This window comes from Orcinus orca, chromosome 5, assembly GCF_937001465.1.
Source record: "Orcinus orca chromosome 5, mOrcOrc1.1, whole genome shotgun sequence".
Lineage (NCBI taxonomy): Eukaryota > Metazoa > Chordata > Mammalia > Artiodactyla > Delphinidae > Orcinus > Orcinus orca.
In genome coordinates, this window is record NC_064563.1 from 81346049 (window position 1) to 81366284 (window position 20236).

The window sequence follows — 20236 nt, forward strand, 5'->3', positions numbered from 1 at the left end:
TGAGGTAATTTTCTATTAAAAATATAGTTTCTCTTACCAATTTACATATTAAAGACAGCAACGCTTTTTTCCATTACAAATACTTTTTCACATTGTGTGGTGTGCATTTTAATTTTCATATGAGTTTTTGACATGCAAAAATTTCTATTTGGTGAAATTTTAATTTTTCCCCTATAATTTCTTCTGTTGTTTTTATGCTTGGAAAGTCCTTCACTGTCCCCAAACCAGCTACTAACTAATATTTTCTTCTGCTTTATGGTTTCTTTTTTATATTTACTCTTTAAATAAGTTGCAGATTTATTTTACTGTTTGGGGTTAAGAATTGATTTTTAAAATATTTTCAACTAGTTGCCCCTTATTCTAATACCATCTATTAAATAAGACTACCAGTCATTGGAGAAAGAAAGGATTAATCTTATTACATACTTATTAATTCTTTATAAATACTTGTATTTATTTCTAGACTAGATATCCTATTCTTTTGTTCAGTGATTGATTCTTGAGCCTGTCACATATTATTTTAATCATTATAACTTTATGATTTTAGTTTCTGGTAGAGTAGATCTCCTTGTTCATGTATATTTGTCATGTATATCATCCTCACCTTTGTAAGCTGTTTGATAGCTGGGGGCATATACTTTTAATCTTTGTATCCTATAAAGCACCTGGTATACTTAACTAAGCATGTATTGATTCCTTGACTTCCAGGTAGAGAATTATCAGAAGACTTAAAAATCTGAGACCACTTATGAATTTCTGGCCACTTGATACATTTACCCAAAAGACATTTTCATATGCTATAGGCATAGGAAAGTGAATAAGGCATATTGTGCCATATTAAATATGTTTAGCAGTTGTGAGTGTATATAATGAAACTGCTTTGATAATCTTAGAAATGAATTCTTATTAGCAGTGAGTACTTTTATACATATATAAAGTTATTTCTAAAATTTCAAGGAGAGATGTTATTTCTTTGTATTTTCCGAAAATAAAGTCTTTGAGTTAAAGGTTTACTTCAGTTTGGATTAACACAATAAGTAAAATTTTCAAACTTTTTTCTTTAGGTAATTTTGAATTGCTCAGCTCTGCAGAGTTTATTGCATTTGCTGAGTAGCCCAAAGGAGTCTATCAAAAAGGAAGCATGTTGGACAATATCTAACATCACAGCTGGAAATAGGGCACAGATCCAGGTAATCTCATAGCACCTGTCTTTTGTTCTGTATTTTTATTAGTTAAGGTTTTTTTTCAGTCAGCCTTTAAAGTATGTATAATTTTTCATTATTGCCTTGGAGAACACTAATTTCCAATGTTGTCTTATTTAGTCTACTTCTTACTTTTTTTATCCAACATTATAGAGGTTAAATCTTTTGAAACTTATACTTAGGCCTTGGTTTTTTCTCTTTGCCTTTAATATTTGATGATTTGTCAAGATCTGAGACAAGATCTGTATTTTCAAAATGTTTTGATGGACTTTACGCTAAACAGATTGGCTTTACTCTTGCCAAATAAAATATTTCTTTTCTGGGCTTCCCTGGTGGCGCAGTGGTTGAGAGTCCGCCTGCCGATGCAGGGGACACAGGTTCGTGTCCCGGTCCGGGAAGATCCCACACGCCGTGGAGCGGCTGGGCCCGTGAGCTATGGCCGCTGAGCCTGCGCATCCGGAGCCTGTGCTCCTCAACGGGAGAGGCCACAACAGTGAGAAGCCCGCGTACTGCAAAAAAAAAAAAAAAAATTTCTTTTCTAGTGGACCCATATGTTGGATTGCTTCAATTTTTCATGACTCTTTGGGGACCCAGTTTTCTCTAAATGGTTATCTGCCCTTTACTTTTGTCCTTGTATTAGTGGGAGAGTAATCAAAGTGAAAGGCTAAGCCATAGGCCAAATGGTTCAGAATAAGCCATGAGAAAGGCTGGAATAATGAGTTGGAAAAGATATACCATAGACTTATGGGACTTTGAGCTCAGTGGAATCATAGAGGTCATCTAACCCAACATTCTCAATTAAAGATGAAACTGAGGCTCAGAGAAATAAAATGATTTGCTCAAGGATACCTCTAGTAAATGACAGGACCAAGATGAAGCACCTTTCCACTAAATTTTACTGACTTCCTTCAGTGGTGTAATAGAAAGAGTTCTTGACCAGGAAAGCATGGTTAGTCATCCCCAGGAAGGTGTCAGGGACTGAGATTGATAACTGTGGCATTTTATAGCATGCATCAGGGTGATTTCAGCTGCACTTTATTGTCTGCTACCACCAGGCTCTCATATAGAATTCCTCAGTTTTTTGATAAATGAAATGATATGAACCCATTTTAGGTTCTAGAGCTAAGGAGAAACATGAAGAAAGCAATTTGAGGAAGACTGCTTTAATATATGAGAGGGATTGAGTAAAAGTACTCTGTCTAAAGGCTATTCTGGTAATCTGTGTGGGAGGTGGTGGCTTGGAATAGAATGGTGGCAGTGCTGAAGGAAAGGAAAAGATGGACTTAGGACGTTCTGAATTGAGAATGTAAAGGAGACTTGGTGACTGATTGAATTTAGAATGAATAAATAAATAAATAAATATAAAAACAGCCTTTGTAAACTAGAGAGGTTTGAAAGGAGACCTGATACAAAGAGCAGATGATATGTTTAAGGTGGTTAGCAGATGTTAAGTCAGCTGTCAGCCACCTTGGGCTGGGGCCCCAGTGAGAAATGTGGACTGGAGAGGTAGAGCACACATGTGAGAGTGGATGCTATGAGAGAAATGAGAATGGCAGAGGAAAAGAAAGAAAATTGAACTTTTATAATTTGTTATAGTGAGTGGAACAAGAGAGAAAAATAAAAGAGAAAAGAACCCAGGTAGAAAACTAGGAGATTACAAGGTCACAAACTCCAGGGAGGATGTTGTTAGTGATACCAAGTATAGCCAAAAGAATAAGGATAATGAGGAGTTAAACTCCTTCCAGTTTATTTATTTATTTATTTATTTATTTTTTGCGGTACGCGGGCCTCTCACTGCTGTGGCCTCTCCCGTTGCGGAGCACAGGCTCCAGACGCACAGGCTCCAGACGCGCAGGCTCAGCGGCCATGGCTCACGGGCCCAGCTGCTCCGCGGCATGTGGGATCTTCCCGGACTGGGTCACGAACCTGTGTCCCCTGCATCGGCAGGTGGACTCTCAACCACTGCACCACCAGGGAAGCCCCAGTTTATTTTTAACAGGGGAAGGGTGTCATTAGTGAAGCTAGCTGAAAAGTTATAATTAGTGTCATGAACAGTTTTACAACTCTTGTAATTTCCCTTTCTGTTTAATTTTTTCATTCCAGACTGTGATAGATGCCAACATTTTCCCAGCCCTCATTAGTATATTACAAACTGCTGAGTTTCGGACAAGGAAAGAAGCAGCTTGGGCCATCACAAATGCAACTTCTGGAGGATCAGCTGAACAGATCAAGTAAGTACTAGCCAAGTAGTATCTTGTAAATTAAAGGAAAATTACTGTCTCCCAATTAAGAATGCTCAGCTCTAGCCTCTTGGAAGATTGTTCTCAGTTTCATAATTAGACTCAAGCGTATATTTGATTCCTTATATTGCTCCCATTCTCTGTTGCTGAAGATAATTCTGGGATGTGAGAGGGAAGGCATATTTGAGGTTTGAGGTGATTGAAATACTTATAGGGGTGGCTTGAGCCTACTCTCAAGCTGCTTGATCAAAAACATCTTGGGTAGTCTAGAAGGTTACTTGTAGAATTCTTAGAGTCTAACTTTAATAGCTAACTCTTGCTATTTCTAGTTTAGATGTCTTAATAGTAGAATTGGACAGACTTGAAAGAGATGTATTGATATGCCTTAAAATAAAGTGCCAAATTTAGTAGAGGCAGGTCTCCTAAAGGACTATGTTATTCAGTAAAGGGAGAGGTCTGTGTATTAGCTTGAGACTTAAATGGCCCTTAGGGCAGCAACTTGTAATCTTAATGGCTAGAGTAGGCATAAATATGGATAGGAATCAATTCCTCAAAGGAACATCATATAATCAGATGGTTAATTGTGGATATATACAGTATTTCAGATAGAAAAAAAAAAGAAGAATGGAACCTAGACTCTTAGCCTGCCTTAAGATTCTTTGGGGAATTCAAATGAGAATATGGTTACCAATGAGTGTTAAAGCATTTAACCCCTTCTATATATGTAGTAATATGGGGGAAACATAGCTACTTCTGATATTGTTGCTTTGTGGGTTAAATGCAGGTGCTCAACCAGTGCTGATTTTTTAGTGCTCTGTTGGGAATTTCAACATGAGAAGGTAAAGTAGTCCTAAGATTTCAGAAACTGATCAGAAAATAAGATTACAGAAAATAAGTATGTACCTGAAATAATACAACTTAAATAGATTAACACATGCAGTAGCTATTTCGGTGAAGTTCATCATGGATAGGTTAGCCAAGGAGGACTTCAAGTGGTCTTCAGAGCATATTTGTAGGGGATTGGGTCTTTTTTAACCTCTAGAGTTCGGTCTGGGGTACTATGATTTTTAAGTATGCCACCACCAGATGGCAGTAATATGAAGTAATATATAGAAGTTATTAGAACAGTTGATGGTTGTCTTATGTTCAAATTCAGATTTATAATTATTGTCACTATATTTTATACCAAATATGTTTTCTTAATTGAAATAGTGAAACTGTACAGGTACATATTTTAAAGACATTTTAAAATACTATGGTATCTTTCATCAGAAAGTATTCAGGGGTATTTTGCTCTGTTAGAGAGGAATGGAATGCCTACTATCCCTTTTTACAATTCAGCATAGCTATTTATAATAATAGAGTTAATTATCAGTCTCCTAGCAGTTTTTTATTAACTGGGTAAAGAGTTATCTTGAAAGATTATTATAAAACTAGTATGGTCCAAATTATAGAAAATAATCTGTCTTTATTACTGATAAAAGACATCTGTGTGGCTTCTGCTTATTGTTGAGAAGACAAGATTTAGATGCAAGAACCAGTTAGAATAACTTAGGAAGTACTCATAATTTTAGGTTAAATATAATCAAATGCTAATACATACTACAGTTCTTAAAAATGAAGGATAAAGAATGTTGCCTGGAATTAAAGTTTCATGAAAGAGATGAAACTTGACATTTGGGTAGAGATTTGGCAGTTTTGGAGGAGAGAGAATAGCATGAGGGAATATGCACAGTAAATGTTATTGGAAGAGGCAAATCAATCTTGCTATAGGTTATTCTGTGCAGGGATGAGGAATTAAGTAATTGATGGACTTTGAAAACTGGGATGAAGGCCTTAATCTTGGGAAGCAGGGAAGTCCCAAGAACATAGTGTTTTGAGGAGAGGAAAGAGAGCAATTAAGATGCCATTGCAGTAGTTTAGTATACTGTGATGGCCAGAATTAAGGTAATAGCTGTAGGGACTTCCCTGGTGGTCCAGTGGTTAAGACTCCATGCTTCCACTGCAGAGGGCACGGGTTTGATTCCTGGTCGGGCAACTAAGATCCCGCATGCTGCCAGGTGTGGCAAAAAAAAAGTGTTGTAGCATGAGGTATGGGTCTAGATATGGGAAATAACGATCTGTAGGATTTGGTGGCAGGTTAACAGATTGCAAAGGAAAGGAAAGAGCCAAAGATGACCGGAGAAAAAGGTGGTGCTGTTGATAAAATTAGGACACAGAAGAAGCAAAATCCTGTTTGAGAGGGATGGCTTTATTTATTTAATTTTGGCTGCGTTGGGTCTTTGTTGCTGCGTGCGGGCTTTCTCTAGTCGTGGTGAGCCGGGGCTACTCTTTGTTGTGGTGCGAGGGCTTCTCATTGTGGTGGCCTCTCTTGTTGCGGAGCATGGGCTCTAGGTGTGTGGGCTTCGGTAGTTGTGGCATGTGGGCTCAGTAGTTGTGGCTTGCGGGCTCTAGAGTGCAGGCTCAGCAGTTGTGGCGCACGGGCTTAGTTGCTCCACGGCATGTGGGATCTTCCCGGACCAGGGCTTGAACCTGTGTCCTCTGCATTGGCCGGCGGATTCTTAACCACTGCGCCACCAGGGAAGTTCCGAGAGAGATGGTTTAAGACACAGTGAGTTTGTTTTTCATCAGAAGAAATATTTGAGAAATATAATTCACTTTTCCAGATAGTAAATTCTAGTGGACTAAATTTCCTTACCCAGAAAATTTTCTTAATGGAAGCCTTTTCTGCTACACAAGCCAGCTAGCGTCAGTGACCAGTGATTGCTTTATCCAAGTGTTTGAAATACACCACCCATTGGAGCCAGTTCCAGACTCTAACCATAGAATTGTGCCTGTTTTCCAGTCATCTTTTCAAGTCTTCAGACTTTCCTGAGGACATACTTCTTGCAGTGCTTTTCTCAAAGTAACATGACTTTCCAACTCCTGTACAGCCCAGGTCCTCTGATGACCTGTTTTGCTTTTTGGTGCAAATTACTATCTTTGGAGAAACTTGCATCAGTAGTGAAATACCACTATGGTGGTCTTAAATCTCCAAAGATGAGTGGTTGCATCAGAAAACAGCACCTTGAATTCCTCTGATCTTGTAAGGAGGTATAATTTAAGTGGCTAGAATTGGGAACCCAAAACTCATTTAATGAACTGTGCCATAATAATAATAATACCATATTTTTGCAAATATAAAACCTCACATCTTCAAAACTCTGGATTTACTTATTAGCACTTTTTTTTTTTTTTTTGCGGTACGCGGGCCTCTCACTGTTGTGGCCTCTCCCGTTGCGGAGTACAGGCTCCGACGTGCAGACTCAGTGGCCATGGCTCACGGGCCCAGCCGCTCCGCGGCACGTGGGATCTTCCCGGACCGGGGCACGAACCCGTGTACCCTGCATCGGCAGGCGGACTCTCAACCACTGCACCACCAGGGAAGCCCTTATTAGCACATTTTTGGGTAGAGTTTTTCAATAAGAAAGTTTTAGTCAGTATTTATTCATTTAATTATATACAAGTTCTAGAAGCTTTCTAGAACTTAAAATTTGTTTTTAATTCTGAATCATTTTCAGAACACTGGTTTTCATAATAAAAGGTTTCACAACCAGACAGTATTACAAAAGTAAATGAGGTTTTTAAAGGCGATGTAAGGATTAGAGGTTACTGAGCCAAGCTTTCTAGATGGGAGAGAAAATCATATCAAGCATAGACCATGATCAAGTTTGCAGACAATTTGGAGATTCTGAACAAATCTCTGAAATCCAGTTGGTGTTCTATAGACTTGCCTATATAGGCCAGTGAAGTTTAAGTGTAGACATGTAAGTCATCTGTTTAATTAACTACTCTAAAATTTTGCTGGGGTTTAGTGACAGACTTAGTCTTTGATTCCCAGACTTTTCCATTTCAGGAAACTGAGGCACAGAGAGATCAGATAACTTGTCCAAAGTCATCCAGCTTTTTTTTTTTTTTTTTTTCAAAGTCATCCAGCTTGTATGTAGCACAGCTGGGATGTTGTAGTGGTGGTTATCTCTGGGTACTTTTTATTTTTCTTTATGCTTTTCTATGTTTTTCAAATTTGCAGCAACTAACATTTATAATCTAAAGAGGCTTGGTTTTGTTTTTTTTAAGAAAAACAGTGAGAATTATGTAAATATGTTGAAGGAATGGTTAACAGTTTTTAGTGACTAAAAACTGTGGTGTAAAGGAAGGGGAAATGGTCAGAAATGGCTTCATGCCTTACCTAGTCTCTTTATGACTGACCTAGTCTATTCCTAGGACATATCATCTAAATTGTCAGTAAATATTTAAATAAAATTACACACAATACTGTTAAATTCATTCCTTTGTAAATAATAAAGCTAAATATTACATAAAACTTTTTAAAAAATTAAGCCTTTTTAAAGAACATTTTTAGATTTACAGAAAAATTTAGATAATACAGAGTTCCTGTATACTTCCCTCCCTTCTAAGTTTCTTCTAGTAAAATCTTTTGCTTTAGTGTGGTTACATTTGTTATAGTTAATGAACCAGTACTGATACATTATTAGCTTAAGTTCATATTTTATATTAAGGATTATTCTTTGTGTTGTACAATTATAGGTTTTGATGAATGTTTCCACCATTGTAGTATTATTCACTGCTCTAAAAATCCCCTCTGCTTCACCTATTCATCACTACTCCCTTACTTCCATCCCTCAAATCCCTGGCAACCACTATTCTATTGCCTTTATAAAAGTTTTCTGTTTTCCAGAATGTCATATAGTATGGAGTCTTTTCAGACTAGCTTCTTTCACTTAGCAATATGCATTTAAGGTTCCTTCACATCTTTTCATGGCTTGATAGCTCATTTTATTTCTTTTTATCACTGAATAATATTCCATTGTCTGAATGCACTACAGTTTATTCAGTCACCTATTGAAGGACATTTTGGTTGCTTCTAGTTTTTGGCAGTTAGGAATAAAGCTCCTGTAAATAATTCTTGTACAGGTTTTTGTGTGGACATAAATTTTCATCTCAATTGGGTAAACGTCTAGGAGTGTGATTGCTGGATCATATGGAAAGCTTTGTTAAAAAACCAAAACCGAAAACCTGCCAAGCTGTTTTTCCAAGTGGTTATCATATTTTGCATTCCCACCAGCAAAAAAAATGAGAGTTGTTTCTCCACATCCTTACCAGTGTTTGGTATTGTCAGTGTTTTGGATTTTAGCCATTTTAATAGATGTGTAGGGGCCTCATTGTTTTGATTTGCAGTTCCTGAATGACATATGATGTTGTGTCTTTTCATATGCTTTTTTGCCATCAGTATATCTTTGTTGAGATCTTTTGCCCATTCTTAAATTCTGTTTTCTTATCTTTGAGCTTTAAGAGTTCTTTGTACACAGTAGAATTGGCTTGTTGGGCTTGTGCTGGCGCTGGCTTTAGCACCAAGTGTGTCCTGTTTCAGAGGTGTGGTTACCTATAGAAACAAAAATGAAATTAATCAAAACTATACTATTTTGAAGAATCACTCATAGTCAAAGTAAGACTATTCCAGTTTCTTCGAGTCTAATAATTGTGGAGGGAAAAAAAATGGTGATGGTGCCAGAGAACTGTTTTTTTTTTAAATTTATTTGTAGCTTTTTTTTTTGACAAGGTGTAGGTTGTATGGTTGAATGGGTGCCTACTTTTATTTCTACAGTGAATTTGAGGATTTCCCTCCTACCAATTTCATAAAAGTTTTATGAAATGAAAAGCTTTGTTTGACTAAATTGTTCTTTGTATTAATTTAGGTACCTCGTAGAACTGGGCTGTATCAAGCCACTCTGTGATCTCCTCACAGTCATGGACTCTAAGATTGTACAGGTTGCCCTAAATGGCTTGGAAAATATCCTGAGGCTTGGAGAACAAGAAGCCAAAAGGAATGGCACTGGCATTAATCCTTACTGTGCTTTGATTGAAGAAGCTTATGGTAAGATAGATTGTTTAATAGATGTCCTGAAATTATTTTTTTCCTTTTTCTCCATGCTTTTCTGGCTTGTCCACACCTGTCATTAGCAAACTCATACAAAAAAGTTGTTCTCTTATGAGTAATATTTAGTATGCAGAATTGGAAAAGAAGATGCATTGTAGATGTGAAGAGAAGCAAGTACCCTTTTAAGTTGAGCCCTTTTTACACTGGGCTGTTAGGATCTTCCATTCCCTGACTCTGCTTGCCATTGTGGGTACTTTTGTATTCTTACTAGTCCATCTGAGCCTCAAGAGCATCCATATCTACTGTAGACAATGCCCGACTCCACTCCTTTTCTCTTGTAAGATTTTAGAGTTCTGATTTTGAGTTGCATCCCCCAATTCCTGTGTTCCTAAAGTGTTCTTGACTGTAAACTCTAAGAGTTTCATTAGAAACAGTAGAGTCACTATCTGCTGTTTGGTTTCCTCATTCTTCCAATCTCAGTTCTAACTGTACTCTTAATCACTGGTTTACCACTGTGCTTTAAAACTTTTAAGTTCCCTAAGTGATTTTAATGCATAGCCAGGATTGAAATCCACTGCTCTAGGGTTTGTTTATTCCTAAAATTGGAATTAGGGATCATAGGGCACATTCATCTTCAAATTTATCAGATAATGCAGAATTGTTTTCCAAAATGACTTTAACAGTTTACCATTTTTTAAAGGCCTGATTATAAAAACTATATTCCTGCTTAGTGTAAGAAATTTTGAAATGTATGAAAAGACAAATGTTCCTCTACCCAGATCTTTTGCCATAGGAGAGAACTTTTGTTAATTTTTGGATGTGTGTGTGTGTGTATATATATATATATATATATAAAAATATGGATACATACATGAATATGTATTTTTTTCTTCTGAGCAGTGTTAACATTTATTTCCAGTATCGCTGTAGCAGTTAGATTGCTTATGGCTATAGGTAAAAGAAAGCCTAGCTCAGATGTGCTTAAACTTAATAAAGGGAGGAGTATGTGTTGGCTAATTGTTCTGGTTAGACTTCTTAGTTTAAGCAATAGAAATTGATTCTGATTGATTTAAGGATATTACACATGTGTTGAAATGATATTGGATAGCTCAGGGCCTAGGTAGATAGAACCAGAGCAAAGAATAAATTAGGCCACAGACACAGTCCAATAGGAAAACTTCTGTTCCTGGCCTTGGGCACAGGATGATGTGACTGTTATGGAAACTGCTGCTTCTGGGGACTGGCTGTTTCTTGCACACATGTTTAAGATGTCAGTTTGCAATAGTATTATTCAGATGTAATCCCAGCAATGTTTTCTATGTTGCTGCAAGATGCTTATGAGATACAGAGAATCTTCCTTTTATGTCAAGGAAAGAGACATGGCAAAATATAGTTTTATTAGAATTTCCAACAGATATACAACAGATTTTTTTTTTTAATTCTTCATTCTAGGTCTGGATAAAATTGAATTCTTACAGAGTCATGAAAACCAAGAGATCTACCAGAAGGCCTTTGATCTCATTGAGCATTACTTCGGGACCGAGGATGAAGACAGCAGCATTGCACCCCAGGTTGACCTTAGCCAGCAGCAGTACATCTTCCAGCAGTGTGAGGCACCTATGGAAGGTTTCCAGCTTTGAAGCAATACTCTGCTTTCATGTCCCCGTGTCAGACCAGGCTACCCAGTCGAGTCCTCTTGTGGAGCCCACAGTCCTCATGGAGCTAACTTCTCAAATGTTTTCCATAATACTGTTTGCGCTCATTTGCTTGCCTTGCGCACCTGCTCTCTTACACACATCTGGAAAACCTCTGGCTCTCTGTGGTGGAATACCCTTCTAATAAAAGGGTAACCAGAACGGCCCGCTCTCTTATGGAAAACCCCTAGGCTGTGGAGATCCGCACTTATATATTATAGAGTCATGGGAATATACACATAATAATGTGGCTCCCTTTTTTTTTTTTCTGGGGGAAAAAAGAGGACTCCTCATTCCCTTTAATGTGGGAAAAAATACATTAAAAGATGAGACTAAACCTTTATCTTGAATTTCACACAACTACTTGCAACAAGGGAGATGTTTAGACCTGTTATGTACTTCAGAGTACTTTTCATGAGTTCTTCCACAGTGAACCCTTGGATTACCTGGTGGCTTTTTCTAGCCAAATTTGCATTAATCCTTACTGAGATTGGATGGTTTTCTTTCCTCTGTTGGCGCCATTCTCCACAGATATTCAACCATCCGCTCCCTCACCTTCAGCCTTCAGTGAATGTGCTTTCTAGTTGTCAGGAATGCTGAAGAATTAACACTTTGACTCTTAAATGTGATACTGGTTTGAAGATTCCCTTAGAGCAAAAAGGAGAGGGGCACATATTAATTTGTATGGCTACTGCTTCTCTTTGGTCTTATGTGTCTTAGGATTTGGAAGTGGTTCAATTCTATTGCTGGTATGAAGACTTAGAATCCTTAGTGATCGAAACCGTATCCTGTAATTCAATAAACAAGTTAAAAACAAATAGAAAAAAAAAAGCCCTCTGATTTTCCCAAACTTAACCAGTGTGACTAGAGGCTGTGTTTCTGCATTAAAACAAATGTTTCAGGCTTTGTGGTCCTGATCAAGGTCCTCATTAAATTGGAGTTCACCCTAGGTGCTTTTCCCCTCTGTGACTGGCAAGTAACACATGCTTTTAAAGGTTACTTAGGGAATTCTTTTTTTTTTCCCTTAGTTGGGTGCAGCTGGATTCTAATGTATTCATGCTGCACATAAGTAACATCTTTATCTTAAATAACCATCTTCTGGACATGACCTGTTTAACCCAAATAAGGGCAGTGATCTTTTTCTTATAACCTCATTGTTCCCTAATCATTTCATTTCATCTCCTACTAGTACTACCCAGTCAAGTCCCCTCCATAAAATAAAAACAGTTCTACCTTCTGGCTCATTTAATGATGACTGCAATCTCTACCTGCAAATGGCGCTTCCAGTACTGTCTTCAGTGATCCACATTTGTGCTCAGACTGGAATGAAAAAATAAGCTTAATTGCCAAGAGAACTGCAACTGAGTTCAATACGACTTCTTGGTGCTAGTTGGCCATCTTGACTCAATGTTGGGATATATTATCAGAGAAGATTTTTTGTTGATGTGCTGTTCAAAATGAATTCTGAAGGAAAAGTTGCTCACTTTTTCAGAGAATATCCTTTTATTAAACCTCTTTAATTTTGTCCTCTTCTAGAATTCATTATAACCCCAAAGCATAACTATTTGGAAGTTCCCCTGGCAAGCTGTTATGTCTCTGGTAAATCCTGCTGAACTTTAGGGACATTCAGAGCTTTCATACCTCATCATGTTATTTAAGCAGCCAACTTACGTGATCTGATTTAAACTTTAAAAAATCCACTTCATTCAAAGTAGAAAGATACAAAAACAGAGGACATTTATCAGCCAAGCGTGTGATGCATTTTTTGCATCTAGTCTGTAACTGTGTCTGTGCTCTGGATGGATACCGTCTGATGTCTGTCTGTTATTGATGGAGCAGCCACGCAAAACTAGTCAACTCCCATCTATAACTGTTACTTTTTCTAGTGCTGCTTTGTGCTGAAAGAACATTTTAGTTTACTGCACTTGACCTGTAAAAGACTTTGATTCTTTGTAATTTTAGGGACAAATTAGGTGGTTAATTTAAAGAAAAACTTTCAATGTTGCCTTTACATCACATTAAAATATAACTTCTTTCAGAAGGGTAATATAAACACTGATTCATAGTAAAAATCTTGTTTTTAGCTTTGACTTTTTCGTGGCTGAGTTTTTTTAAATTATAAATTACTGGTAACACATTTCTCTAGGATGTTTTAAATCATGTACCTTCTATTGGATAATTTTAAAAATTTCAGCTCATTTTGATAAACCAATTTGAATGGAAAAAATATAAAACAAAATTATTTCCCCAAGTTAGCAAGAAGAGCATACACTGGGAATTTTTGCTAGCAATTGCAGGTGTCTCAATGAATGAATTAAAACAAAGAAAGTCCATTTAACTAATGTGGTCTATTTTCTGTCTAAAACAAGAGGAATTTATCTTGCTCCTGTCCTAGAAGTTCATGAGCCATGAGATAACGAGCTAATTTTTTGCAATGAATTTTTTTTAATATAAAAGTTGGAATTGATAAAAAGTTAAATCCCAGCATAATTGTTGTAACTGATAAAGCAGCCTTTTTGGTAATAGGATGACATTTAGGAGGTAGCTGTTAAGTCCTATTTTTAGTTCTCTACCTGGCAGATTGTATCAATTTACTTTATTGTATAATCTTATCACTAAGATGTTACTTATTACAAAAAAAGCATGCTAATTTCAACACAGGAAAACTCTTCTGTAGTTTAATATACTGATGGGGTGGGGGTGGGAAGTGGCTTGATTTTACTTCCCTTTCCTTTTCTTCCTCCTCCAAACTTTCAAAGTGTATTCTTTGAAATGAGAACTTTAGTGGGAAAAAAAGCATTGATAACATTTGGGATGTAAAGGCACTTTGTATCTGAAGGACCAGGAGGTAGATAATGGCCAGATTGAGAGACACCAAAAAAGGTAAAGATGATAGGTACGAAGAATGGTGAGAATTAGGAGACAGAGTTCTCCATGGAACACTTTTAATTCATGTTGTCACTAAGTAATTAGAACGCTTTTAAACTTAACTTATATCAGCTGTACTGTTTTCGAAAATTCTATTGCCCTAGGATTGTTCCTTCCATCTGCCAGATAAAGCTGAATGGGATCTGGGTCATTTTTCATCGTTATTGTTACAGATATAAACTTTAACAGTTATCCCATAATAAATCTGAATTATTCCAGATTGTTGCTGACTTTGCATAAGGAAAAATATGTAGTATATTTTATTAATCAAACTTTGTCAACTATCCTTTGTTGTACATGGCCACCCACGGGCAACTATGAATTTACTTCTCTAGTGCTAAATAAATATTTCAGTTATTTAATACCCCAATTTGGGGTTGCATTATGAAAGAGTTTTCCTCAGGTTGAAGAATTTTTCTTTCTCGCTAATGAATTTTGTGAACATTTTTATATCAATAGGCAAGTCATTATAGCTGTTTAAGGGCTTGGGGCTTTTTACATATATTAGAAATTGTGATGTCTAAGGGTGATTTTCACTAAAGAAAAGGGATCCACTTTTAGAAAGAGGTATTATTTGCTTTTCATATTTATTTACTATGTTCTACCTCCTACATTCCAAAATTTGCTCATTTGCAGAGACAGGTATACATATATATGGAAGTCTCAAATCTGAATTTTTTGCCATCTGAAGTTAACAGAACCATTTTCTTCTGTTGTGAGGTGAGCAGAGTAAATATATATCTACCCCTCTGGGAAATATTCTTGGCTATCTTTTTCTATCGTCAAAAGTTAAAGTTACGTATATATCTTTAAGAAGCTAAAGTAATTGAAGGCAGATGTAGTACTACTAGTACAGTAAGTCTGCTCTAACTTGGAGAATATTCTGTAACATGCTTTATTGTCAGAAAAGGATAGGTAGTAACAATGGGTACCAGAGCATCAGAAGAATGTGATAAAGTAAAATAAATTATATGCTGATTCTAAAAATATCAGATTGCTACTGGACATAAAATTCATCTGGAAGTTTTGGGGTAATAAGAAAGGATTAAGGGTAGATGAAGTTCCATTCTGTTTTCAGCTAGGGGTAGACAAGGAAGTCCCAGTCTGTTTTCCTACAGGTCACATAAAGGCAACTAGTCGTTATTTGAACCATTGTTGTGTTCCAGGTGCCTGGCTAAGTAAGGGCTTTCACTTTTTCTCATTTAATCCTTCAACTGCTCTTTGAGGTAGATAATTGTCATTATGTTATAGTGACAAAATCAACACTTAGGAGAATTTACTTTGCCTCAAGGTCACAGCCCTTGGACACTGTCTAAAGGTGGGGAAAAGCCCTGCAGGTTGTGTGTCTTGAAGAAAGCAGCAGTCACAGTGAGGTGTTCTGTGCCAAGAATTCCCAGAACAAGACACAGCAACCATAGCGGGGCCAACTCTTGTTTTGTTGGGCCATTCTTTCTCGTTCTTCCTTATTAGTCCCCTTGAAATGACTAAATCAGGTATGAATTGCTTTTAGGTTACATAATCTGGCGTGTAGACCCTCTCAGTCCAAACATCTTTCCCCTTCTGTGGTGCTAAAATTCTGTATGACCTGACAAGTTAAAAATAATATATAAATAATTGATTTTGAGTTTAGAAGCATAATGGCTAAACTCAGAAACGTGTTTCCATTCAACAAACTCAAATGTAGGAAGTACTGACAGAGAGGGAAAGGCTTTGGAACAAGAACGCTGCCATAGAAAGCAGTGCCATCCATGGATGTGAAGTTAACACAGCTTCCTAAAGGAGTGTCAACACAGGAGTGTCCAAAGTTTAAAAAAATGACCTTTTAATGTATGTTGTTGAGTATGTTCTGCTTACCTCGTCATTTTGACCACTCTATGTCCTTTTTCAAAGTGTTCTTACACTTTGATTTGGAATGGTTCTAATGATTCTTTGTACTTGAATGTGGTTGGTCAGGCCATGGATGAGTGCCTTGCACACAGTAGACATTCAATAAATATTAAATGACTGAAGGAATGTGCATCTATGTGATATTAGTAAAGGGTACTTGGGTACCAAAGAAAGCTCAAAGGAATTCCTTTATGCTGCTGTTTGAAACAAGGATTAGCAACTCTTTAGTGTCTCAAAATTTAAGTGTTTTATATGTAGTTCCCTTTCAGGAGACATAATTTGACCTGAAGTTTACAAAAGCAAATGCTGTCATAACACAGGTTTGTTATATTAAAACAAACAAACAAAAAAACCCCAAAAAACCCTATGCCTTCTGAGAAAAGTTAATGGGTATATTTTACAGGGTAACTAATATATAATCAACACCATGTTTATATATACACCAGAAATAGCTCATCAGTCTCTTCTGGCATACTCTAAGAAGAAAACATTTTTTTGCCAATTATATCCAACCAATGTGGAAGTGGTGGTTGCCTTATTAGGCTATTAAATATTTTTCATTTTTACACATTATATGTATTGCTGCATGAGAATACTTTCTTTATACATTCTTCCAATTTAAGTGACAAATCAGTAGAAACAGAAAGATGTATTTATTCATTCTGTGATTGCTTCTCTACCATTTTTGACATTCCACTGACCAGGTATTTTCTCTGAAAACAAAAAATCTTCAAACAGTCTTTGTTCCTGCAGACTACACTATCATCCATAGTACACAATTGTAGGGTTTACAAGTTTATTAAAGCTAGCTTAGATGACTGTTGCCCCTATTTCATTTGCCATTTTGAAAAAAATATTTTTTTAAAACATCTTTATTGGAGTATAATTGCCTTGCAATGGTGTGTTAGTTTCTGCTTTATAACAAAGTGAATCAGTTATACATCTACATATGTTCCCGTATCTCTTCCCTCTTGCATCTCCCTCCCTCCCACCCTCCCTATCACACCCCTCTAGGTGGTCACAAAACACGGAGCTGATCTCCCTGTGCTATGCGGCTGCTTCCCACTAGCTGTCTATTTTATGTTTGGTAGTGTATATGTCCATGCCACTCTCTCACTTCGTCTCAGCTTACCCTTCCCCCTCCCCATATCCTCAAGTCCATTCTATAGTAGGTCTGTGTCTTTATTCCCGTCTTAACCCCTAGGTTCTTCATGACCTTTTTTTTTAAAAAAAAGTATTTTTCTAATTTAAAAATCAATAATGGTCATTTCTGTGATCTTGAATGTTTTTCCAAAGAATGAAATTACTCTCTAAATTCCTTTATCTATACCCACTTAACCTGAGGAAGCCAAAGGAGCCCAGCGGGTGTCCACAATATGGATCACTGCCCTATCTAAAACACTTGGCCCCAGCATTATTTATGGGTAAGGAGAAAATAGAAACCCAGAAGACCACAGTGGTGGGGAGAGATCTGCGAAGGCTGGAGTGCAAATTAGCATACAAAGAGTGTAGAATCTTCCAAGATTAACTTCTGATAATGAGGAGAGCCCTCTTGGGAAGTCCACACTTACTGTTCTGATTTGCTGGGGGCAGTCCCAGTTTTTAAATCAACACCTGTTAATTATTTTAGTGCCCCGTTTCACTTTAAAGAAGTCTCAGTTTAGATAAGTTGCATGGCCACCCCATATTTAGCCCAAAGAGATGCTTGTATATTTAAATTGCTAGTGGTCTTAGGCAACTGGGTATGTATAGAGTTCTATTATGCTTGATTTTTGAGGTCTGGATTTGGTAATCAGTTGCTAGGAAGGACGTCAGTCAAGTTGTTCCTTAGTATAGGAATCACTCCCAGGCCGTGTTTAAGGTCTGACACACATACCCACCCCCCCACCCCCAATTTTTTTAGAATTAAAAAAAAAATGACCCATTTGTGGCAATATTTCTACTTAGAATTGCAACTTTACTGGGTGGCAAGGAGAATAAACCTTTCAACCACAGATGAGACTTTCAGTTCTAAAACTTCTATGGGAAATTTAAAGAAACTTTAATGGGAGAGAAACTTCCAAATCCCCTATCTGGTGAAGATTAAAAGTAGCAAAAATAGAAATGATTAAAAACGGGACCGAGTAAGGAATTTTGCTTGAGAGCCCCAAATGCAAATCTCTAGTTATGGTTTCAGCCACTTTGGATTTACTTGTATCAGTATTCCCTATTCCTACACACTCCACAGTTGCTGATGCTCCCCTCCTCCGAACGAAGTAAACTAATTCTTTGTCCTAATCCATACGGACTACAATATTAGGACTACATGTTAGTATTAGAACATGACTAATGAATAAAGACTTAACTAGTTATGTTCATAGCTTTTTCTTTACACGACTTCCTGATGCTATTCATAAAAACACTGCAGACACCAAGAAATGAATTTTAATACTGAAATCTCTCACTCAAATTTTGGGAAAATCTGACACAAAATCATTTCTGGATATTCCTGTCAACACATTCTTAATTGTGTGCCCCCTCTCTCCCTCATGCTTGTGGTATTTCTAGTGGGCTAAATATACTCCAGTACCAACACCCATCTTAGCCCTCGGACCATGTGTTTACCTTGTCTAATTGCCTTTCTTTACTCTGTTCCAAAAATACAGATTTACTTATATTCTTTGAAACAAAGCCTATGTTCTGTGAAGTGCTTTTAAATTTATTTTTTAATGAGTTATTTAGAGTGTTTCTAAGCTTCCCAGTAAAAATCACTCTAACCCTGGCAAATGGGAGGAGGAAAGGAGAGGGAGGAGGCGGAGTTAAATCAGATTAAGATAATGTATAAAAATGGATGCTTCAAACCATTTTAAAGATGCTCTTCCCATTCTCAGCACCACATTGTGTTTATACTGTTAATTTGCACTAGCTAAGTCAATTCCTGTCTACATTCCAAACTAGAGTAGTACAGTCTTTAAGTAATGAGGTTTTTACTAGTTTATTCTAGGTGATCTAATTATGCTGTTGTGCCTTATAAAAGCAAGACTTTAAATTATCCCCAGTATGTATAGGACAGGAGACCCTTTATTTCCAAATGCTTTAATTGGTGACTGACAGAAAACATCATGAGACACATTTGCCTCTTCAGTTCAACTGGCTACCAGGAAAACCTTTCAAACAACACTAACAGCCTCTCTTGGGCACTCTTTATTGAGCAATTACGGTCGACTCTCCCTATATGTGGGTTACACATCCTCACATTCAACCAACCACAGATCAAAAATCTTCCCCCCCAAATCCTGAAAGTTCCAAAAAGCAAAACTTGAATTTGCTTCATCCTGACAACTATGTACATAGCATTTGTATTAAGTATTGTAAGTAATCTAGAGATGATTTAAAGTATAGGGAAGGATGTGAGTAGGTTATATGAAAATACTCCAGCATTTTATACAAAAGACTTGAGCGTCCAGTGGATTTTGGTATGATGTGTGGCGGGGCGGGGGGGAGGGTGTCGTGGAACCAATTCCCTGTAGATACCAAGGGACAGACTATACAGGATTGGAGAAAATAGTCAGGCTTCCATTTTTGGTAAACTTATTCTTGTTTAAAGAGTAATTTACACCTGAAAAGCATCTATCCTTCACGTACTTCACAGCCACTAATCATTTCTTAAAAGTAGGGAGGGCTGGCTAAAGCCTAGTTACGAGTAACCTTACACATTTCTTAACCCATTCCACCTTTTCCGTTCCAAACACCTATGCAGATCTGAACTTTATCTTTGGAAAATTTAAACCATAAGGAAGTGCTAAGACAAACGTCTTCTCATTTCCCCCGGCACTACCATGTCGGGCTACCTGGTGGGCACTGGCCTTTAAAGGCCCCTAACACATATTCTTTATCCTTCCCGAAACGTTTAGGGAACACTTTTTAAATCATAAGTCTTACAATGTAGGCGTAAATTTAGCTACGTCCCCCTCGCCTACTTGCAGCCTTTCGTACCCCCCACCAGGCTCTACACCACAGCAGGTGGAGAACAGAATGAAAGCCACCTGTGCAGCCGGAGCTTACGCAGAGTTATCGGCGCTGGGTGGGCACCGGTCTGCTAAGAAACGCGCGGTCTGAGCGCCTTACATCCAAATGCGGGCTTAACCCTGCAGCTACCGGCATCGCAAAATTCAGTCCGTTCTCGTCACACGGTTTCCAAAAAGTAATGAATGTTCTTCGAAATACTCACTGCTTCCTACGCTAGCCAGTGAGATCTGGAAGAAGCCTTGTTCACTTTCCCTCTCGCCCAAGACCGCAGCTCACTGGCCGCGCGTGGAGGGCAAGAGTGCAGAATGCCGGAAGAAAAACCGCAGGGCTTTCTTTTGC

The 20236-nt window shown here is 37.5% G+C and overlaps 1 protein-coding gene and 1 long non-coding RNA gene across 2 annotated transcripts in view; one reads left to right on the forward strand and one right to left on the reverse strand.

The window, feature by feature from the left end:
- The window catches only part of KPNA1 (karyopherin subunit alpha 1), a 73378-nt gene extending 58986 nt beyond the window's left edge, over positions 1 to 14392 (forward strand). The window contains exons 11-14 of the mRNA XM_004278563.4: positions 1065 to 1190; positions 3306 to 3433; positions 9199 to 9377; positions 10833 to 14392. Of these exons, the coding sequence (XP_004278611.1) occupies positions 1065 to 1190; positions 3306 to 3433; positions 9199 to 9377; positions 10833 to 11020 (621 nt within the window). The 3' untranslated portion in view covers positions 11021 to 14392. The remainder of the gene's footprint in view (positions 1 to 1064; positions 1191 to 3305; positions 3434 to 9198; positions 9378 to 10832) is intronic.
- On the reverse strand, positions 5679 to 20230 carry LOC125964527 (uncharacterized). Its single transcript, XR_007477620.1, has 3 exons — positions 20100 to 20230; positions 6141 to 8885; positions 5679 to 6010 (listed from the first exon to the last, which is right to left on the reverse strand). It is a non-coding gene; the product is annotated as an uncharacterized LOC125964527 (long non-coding RNA).
- Between the last annotated feature and the right edge of the window lie 6 nt (positions 20231 to 20236).